Genomic DNA, 7,771 nt, shown 5'->3' with positions numbered 1-7,771 from the left:
GCACAGAGAGCAGGGAAGGGGCTTTTTCCTCCCCTACAGATCCAGGTTTCTGAGGGCTGGAGCTGCTCTGTAAGCAACAGTGGCAGGAACGGAAGGGTGAAGGCTGACCATGTCCCTCCTGGTCATTGCTCTTCCCTTTGCTCCCTGCAGGATCCATCCAAGCAAAGGCTGATCCATCGGGGTGTGATGGAGGAGGGAGGAGAGCTGAAGGGTTTCCTGAGCTGCCACAAACTTGAAGCACCAGTCCAAAGCCAACAGCTTGGATGAGAGCAGCAAGGCTCTGACGGGGTCCATCCCCACTGTTAATGGGAACGAGGGGTCTGCAAGTGCCCTACCAGGGGAGGAAAGGGTCTCCTGGGACTAGAAATCCCCTGGGAATGTATGCCTAAAACCATGGTCCCCTACATCTCTCCAGCCTGGGTATGAGCAGCATCACTCAAAGCATACAGGACACATCATCTCCAACGCACCAGCTTCCTGTCTGTGCATCCTCAGCATAACACTGACACAAATAATAAACCACAGCAAATCAAAGTGTCTTCTGGAGATGGCTGAATGGTCCCAACTGGGCAGGTAAATGCCTGTTACATCTTCCAGGGCTGCTATACTGAGCAGTTTCTAATCCCCCATCTCAGCGTTTTTTGGAGAGGAGGCATTGGCAGAGCTGGAAGGCTGAAGGGGCAGGATGACAAAAGGACAAGTGCCTGGAAAAGACACAGTTTTGGGAGGATGTGCTAGTTCCCAGGAGGGCTGAAAAACCACCCATGCTGTTTCCTGCTAGGTGTGTTGAGGGAATGGGATGTAACTCGGTCTGTAGGCTTGGATGGAAGAAATACTGCTGGCCTGTGGCACTTCCTTGGCTGCCTGGATGTGTCCAAAGAGGAATGCCTCACCACAGATTTCCATTTTCTGTGTAGGGTGTGTTTTGCCTTTGTTTTCTGCAAGGATCAAGCTGGTACTGAAGGCAAGAGAAAATACTTCAACTTCTTGATAACACTACAATTTAGCTTTTTATCAGATGTCCCATGTTTGGCCCCAGTATCAGAGGCACTAACCAATCTGTGAGCACCTGAACAGTTGGGTGAGGAGGGAAAATCAGGGCGGTTGGGGTGATAAACACACCGCAAAGCATTGGCATTGGGTGGGTGCAGTGATGGGGGAAAGGGTTGGGCACAGCTCCTGGCTATATACACCCTGACCTGCCAGGGCAGTGCAGGAGCTGCCATGGAGCCACCAGCACCTGGAGCCATGTGGTGGCTGGTGTTGGCCCTGCTCTGCCTCCAGCTTGGGGAAGGGGTGATAAGGTGAGCCCGGGGACTGTGATGGGTGCGAGGGTGTGGGTAGGAAGTGACTGTGGTCATGATCAGCCCAATGCGGTTAAAAATTTAGGGGGTAGCTGAGGTACCTTCTTATTTTGGATATTAGTGCCCAGATCTCCTGTGTACGGTTTATGGTGTGTGAGCAGCAATTTACTCAGAGACTGGGATCTGCAAACGAACTCAGTTTGATTCCTCTGGGCTTTTCATCATGGCTTTGGGCTGAGGGATATATATCTTCATCAGTTGTTTGCTTTTTACACTTACTGCTGAGTCCTGTCCTTCCAGGACATATGGAATGTTCCATGGTGAGACTCACATGTGGCCAAAGTGTGATTTTTAAACTAATCTAACTGAGACAAACCTTTTTTGGGGGTATTTTAAGGAAATAATAAGGGTGATGAGGCAAAAAATATAAACTGGGCTGCTCCCAACTCCATCTCCCACCTGTGATGGGAATGAGCTCAGCACCTCCCAGTGCAGACTGACCTTTGTGAGCTTCCTGGCCATCCCAACCTCTCCCCAAAAACTCTCTGGTGAGATCTTGCCATCAAGGGGGGGTTCCAAAAATGCCAACATCTCCCAGCATCTTTCCTCCTCCTCCAGATACAGAACATTGTCATCACCAACCAAGAGTTTGGCCTGAGTCTGGAAGAGCCCAGTAGACCCTTTTACTACTTGGACTTCGATGGGATTTTGGGCATGGCTTACCCAGGTGTTGGCATCAGTGGTTACAACACCCTGATGCAGAACATGCTGCAGCAGAGCCAGCTCGCCCAACCAATCTTCAGCTTCTATTACTCACGGTGAGACCTCTGATGGTGGGTCTTGCTTGCACAGATGCAGCCTGGATCCCTCCTCTTCTTCAGTCCCTCTCCATCCACACATTCTCCCTAAGCTCCTGTATGCTACTCTGCTTTCTACTGAGCAGCCTGTCTGATTTGGGGCTTAATGTCATGTCTTTCCAGCAACCCGACCTATAGTTATGGTGGAGAAGTCATCTTTGGAGGGGTTGACCCCCCAGTTGTACTCTGGGGAGATTTTGTGGGCTCCTGTGGTCCAGGAATTGTACTGGAAGATTGCGATTGAGGAGTAAGTGCCATACCACAACTTGGAGATGGTGTTGGAGAGGGGAGACTGTTCTGATGCCTTTTCTGCTGCTCTCTCCAGGTTCTCCATCGGGCCATCGACCACCGGCTGGTGTAGCCAAGGCTGTCATGGTATTGTGGACACGGGAACGTTCCTGCTGACCATCCCAGGACAATTCATGTCAGCCTTCCTGCAGGCACTGGGCACAGAGGAGAGTGACTATGGGGTAGGTGGGAAGGATGCCATGGGATAAGGATGCATCCAGAAGGTAATGCTGATCTCTGGAGGGCTTGCAGCATCTCTAGAGTAAAACATCTCAGCTGAAACACCACCACAGTGGTGCAAAATAAAAGGAATGCCTCTGAACACGATAAAGCTGGGTCAGCACAGGGCTGGGAGCACGGTTGGGGTGGAAGGACAGTGCCCCAGGGGTCCTGGTCCCTCTTCACTTCTTTTGCAGGCCACTGTTGACTGCAGCAGCATTTCTAGCATGCCCACCCTCTACTTTGCCATCAGCGGAGCCCAGTTACCGCTGCCTCCCTCCATCTACGTCCTCAATGTAAGTGTGGCTTTGTCTTTTCCAATGTGCATCTGCCATCACAAGGCAGTTCTTCCCAGGAGAAAGTTGGAGTTTCTGTTCACAGAGACTTCCAGCAGCCCCAGGTGCTGTATTTCCCAGTGCCCCATTGCACTGTGCTGCATGTGACTGTAGTGAGGGCCTAATCTTGCTCCCTGACAAGGTGGCCATGAAGGTGTGGGCAGCTCAAATGCTCCATGTTCCTCACCAGGACTGAAATTTGCTTTATCCCTGACAGAACGATGGTGTCTGCACTGTTGGAGTGGAGAGCACGTACGTGCCCTCTGCCAGCGGCCAGCCGCTCTGGATCCTCGGCAACCTCTTCCTCCAGCAGTATTATTCCATCTTTGACATGGCCGGCAACAGAGTTGGCTTTGCCCTGTCAGCCTAGGGATGCCAAGAGGTTATGCCTCTCCAGTGTCCCTAAAACCCCTTATCTTGCTGTGAACTGGTGATGAGTAGTCGCTAAACCTCCTGTAGTGAATGAAGGGCTGCAGATCTAACTGCCTCGTCTTGTCTGGCTTGGCACTGAGCAGGATTTGGCCAAGTTCTCCTTAATAAAACAACATCTGAGTTCATGCTCTGTGTTTCCAGGCACTGCCTATGCTGGGGTTTTAGATGTCTATGGAGCCTTTGAATTTGCAGAGATGACAAATTTGGGGTCATCTTTTTGATTGGGACCCAGATCCCTGCTGGGGCTGGCTGGGAAACTGGGATGACTGGGAGAAATTCAAGCTGAGCCATGTGCTCAGCTGTGGCTCAGGGACCCCAGGGCTGAGCCGGCGCAGTCGCTGGAGGCTTCAGAAACCAGTTTGGAGCAGGATGTGCAGTGACAAGGAGCTGCGTGTGAACAGTTCATTAGGCTTAGAGGATTTGCCCACGCATATTTGCAAATAAATTAGGGATTAAAAAGTGTCGTGCAAGGACACTCAGGCAGAGGAAAACACCCTGGGTTTGTTCTCGAGGGATAAATCTCTTCATTGCTGCAGCCCTGGAGGATGGGCGATGAGAAGGAAGTGGGTGTTGTGCCTGGGCCATGGATGTGACCAGAGCTTGGGGTGTCTGGATTCCCTCCCACGAGGAGCTGCGGGATGCAATGTCAGCCAGATCGGGTCCCAGACTGGACCCCAGAGGCTGGTCCTCGAGGTCCATCACAAGGCAACACACAGGAGATGCTCTAGGGTCCATGGTCTGACACCCACCTCCCGGTCAGATGACAGTCACCCCACTGGGGCATGTGACCAACTGTTAAATCTGCTGTTTCCAGCCAAATCTGCCACGGTGGGTCCTGCAGAACAGGGAGCTCCCAGCCACGGAGAGACAAATGCCGTCCTGTGCTCATGGGCTGGTGGCAGGATCACACCGTGCCCTGGGGACACGGGCACAGTGGGGTTTGCTGCATCTGGCTGGGCAGGGTCCCTACTGCACCCTCCTGCTGCCACCCCCTCATCCCCAGAGAGCTCATCTCCCACTAAAAGCTCCATTCCCTCTGCACAGCTTCCCCTGGCAGCTGCCAGACCATGAGGGTCCCATCTGAGGGGGGCCAGACCCCCCCAGTGCCTCGAGCTGCTACTGCTCCCCACCATGCTGCACGTGGTCTTTGCTACCCCTCCCCAGCCCTGGCAGCAGTGCCAGGAGCTGCGTGAGCCCCGGGCTGACGGGCTGCACAACCCCAGGCTGAGGCGCTGCGTGACCCCGTGGGAGGGGCTGCGCAGCTCCCCGGGCGACGGCTGTGTGACCCCCATGCCAGGAGCTACACGCCCTCCGGGTGAGGGGCTACGCGACCCTGTGCCAGAACCTGTGCGACCCCCGGGCACAGCCCTGCCTTCAGCCCCCTGCCCCAACATCACCCTACTGGCCCGTTTTGGGGGTGGAAGCCCCATTTTCTCGGGGGAAATCCCCTAAAACTTCTGCTGTGGCCGAAGCTGGGGACTACAAGTCCCGGCAGGCGCGGGGAGCCCTGCCCCGCTCCGGACTACAGCTCCCGGCGTGCTGCGGAGCGGAGCGGGCCGTGCCGCGCCGCGCCGCGCCGGGCCGGGCCGGACAGGGCGGGCAGTGCTGCCCTCCCTCGGCGCGGGAGCAGCGGGGCTGGGCCGGGCTAGGCCGGGCCGAGCGGAGGCGAACCGAGCCACCGTATTTCCTTTGCCGTTCCTTCGGCCCCGCAGCCGCCCGGGTGAGTGGAGCGGGGCGGGGGCACGCGGGTTATGGGGAGGGGGGGGGTTCATGGGGGTGCAGCCGTGCGGCGGGGCCCACTCGGGTCGGAGCCCGTCGCGGGGGTAAAGGGAGAGTTGGGTGCCCCCGGTTCCTGCCCCATCCCGGGGAGCTCTGGACTTGCAGCCGCGGGGTTGCTGGTTTGTTTTGGGTTGGTTTTTTTTGGGGGGGGGGAGGGGGGGAGTTGGGGTTTGCCCTTCTTTGCTGTAAATAATGACGACCCTCCCGCCCCCGGGAGCGGCCCCCGCTTACAGGAGGCTCCGGCCGGGCCGGGGCTGCGGTTTCTGCGGGCGCTGCCGGGTTTGAGCCGCCGGTTGCGGGGTGGGGGGGGAGAGGGGATAGGTCGGGGGTCTCCGGTAGTTTGGCCCGGTGTCCCCTCGGACAGCTGGAGGTGACTTGCCCCGGTCGCCTTTACCGGCATAACACCTCCCCTTCCCCCTCGCATTTACCCCACGCGTGGGGAAACTGAGGCACGGATGCTCCAGTTCTCGGTGCTGACACCCAGGGCGCTGGGTTTGTTTGGGGGTTTCCACATACCCCTCGGGGACAGGGTGCAAATAAATCTCTCCCGGTCTGGGGGTGGGGGGGGGTGGGGGAGCAGAAGTGTGGGTCCTTCCCCTTGAACTGGCAGCCCTGCAACTGCTGCTTTTGGGGTCTGCAAGAAGCAGGGGGAGAGTTGGGGTACCCCACATCACACGACTTGGGAGGAGCTTTCCCCACCCACCCCCCAACACCCCATCCAGTTTACAACTTGCTCCTCAGGGGCAGCAGGAATTCAGCGAGGGTGTAGGAGAGGGCTGTGCTTAACCTACAGATTAATTACATTCATGAATTAATTGCGAAGCAGGAAGGATTACGCCAGCCCTCATGCCCAATGTCCTCTAGAGCTTCAGTGAGTCAGATGATGGGGAAATTTCCTTTAAAAACGAAAAAGAAAAAAGAAAAAAAAGAGAAAAGATGGTGGTTATTGTCGTGCTCTTGGAAGATAAATAAATAAGCCCGTGCAAGTCCTCGGACAAGCAGGGCCTGTTTCCAGGGATTGCATTGCTTCTGCGCATTCCCAGCCCTTGGGCCATGGCGGGGAGGGGGGGGAGTTAGGGATTTTTTTTTTTGTATAAAGGCACAGAGCGGAGCAGGGCAGCAGAGGTGTGGAGTTTGGGGGATTTTTGTCCCTGCTCCACATCCCCGTCCACTTTGATTTCCCCTGCCATGTTTGCTTGGCTTCATGCACAGCTGCTCCGCCGGCCATGGGAGGGAGTGGAGCTGGTTTCTCCCTGCTGCGGGGGCTGGTTGTTGCTTACCTGCTGCTGGGGGGATCTGCCAAGGAAAACCGTGCCGAGATTGGCAGCTTTTTTTGGGGAATTGAGGTGCTGGAGTTGAGAAACCACCAGATTTAAGCTATAGGGGTGGGTGGCGATGGCTGCGGTGGGTGAGTGCGAGTGACACGAGGTGACCCTGTGGTGCGTGGAAGGGAGTTCGGAGTGTTTTCCGAGGGATGCTGGGTTGGCTTCCCAAGGGATGCTGGGTTTGGTTCCCACTCTTATCAGTAGGAAACTGCTCCGGGGTGGGGCTGGCTACAACAGGGCGATTTCAGCATCCGGGTGTTTTGGGATGGAGGTTGTAATTCCAGCCGGGATTTTTATTTCTTTTTCCACGCTCCAACGGTGCTGAGTTTACGGTGTGGGTGTTCCTGATCTCCCCCCTCATCCCCTCCCTGTTCTGTCACCGCCTTTGCTGGGCCCAGATTTCCCTGTTTGCTGGGTTTTGGTGGTGTAGGGGGGGAAAGGGAAGAGCCCTGCGTGCATGAGCGACAAAGTGATGAATCATCGGAGCAGGGGGGACATTTCCAGAGCTGAGGGTGGGGTGACTGTGGAGCCCAAGTGGCACAACCCTGCGGGGAAAGAAACAGCCTCTGCAAGGAAATGGGGCTGGGGAGGCCATATTGGGGGTGTTCCCCTCCTCCCAAACACGTGTACTGAGGGTAGAAACACACTTCTGACTCCCTGGGGCTCTCCCTGTGTTGTGGGGTGCTATGGTGGGCGGGGGGCTGTGCTGAGGGCTTGATGTTGTGTTGGCACAGGGGGATCCCAGCCGCGGATCCCTGTTTCTCTGGATCCCTGGGGGTGTGGGTGGAGACCGGGGGAGGGTGTGTGACATGGAGCTCTCCCATGCATGGCACATCCCCGTCACTTCTCGGTTCTGTCCCTGGGGACAACTGGAGTTTGGGTTTGGGGTGGGGGGGGAGAGATGTGCACTCACCTAAAGGAACCATTTCCTAACTGCCATGCATGGGGGTTATCCCTCTTCCTGGTCAAAGTGGGGCTGGGGATGTGGGGAAGCATTTTGCCAGAGTCAATTCAGCACAGTGATGCCCCCAGCTCAGCAGTACCACACACTGCTGGCACGTCCCTGCGGCAGCCTGGTGGCATCATCCCGTGGCTGCAGCGGGTGCCAGTGTTGACCCATCGCAGCTGTTTCGTGGCCGATACTCCGACCAGTGGGAGATTTCCAGGGCGCTACGTGGCTGCAGGACCCGGCGCTGGGTGTTTTACAGCCCTGTAAAAGAGCAGAGGTGTGA

At 56.4% G+C, this 7,771-nt stretch overlaps 1 protein-coding gene across 1 annotated transcript; it reads left to right on the top strand.

The window, feature by feature from the left end:
- Positions 1-393: 393 nt before the first annotated feature.
- Positions 394-3,373, top strand: LOC311201463 (pepsin B-like; the record flags this gene model as incomplete). Its single annotated transcript, XM_084275849.1, is given in 7 exon segments — positions 394-420; positions 1,923-2,122; positions 2,285-2,333; positions 2,335-2,408; positions 2,487-2,631; positions 2,866-2,964; positions 3,221-3,373. Coding segments are annotated over 7 exon segments (747 nt in total).
- Positions 3,374-7,771: the final 4,398 nt, after the last annotated feature.

The sequence above is a fragment of the Gallinula chloropus genome, assembly GCF_964237585.1.
Source record: "Gallinula chloropus genome assembly, chromosome: 27".
Classification (NCBI taxonomy): Eukaryota; Metazoa; Chordata; class Aves; order Gruiformes; family Rallidae; genus Gallinula; species Gallinula chloropus.
The sequence above is the reverse complement of the archived record's forward strand: the minus strand, read 5'-3'. Positions and strand labels throughout refer to the sequence as shown.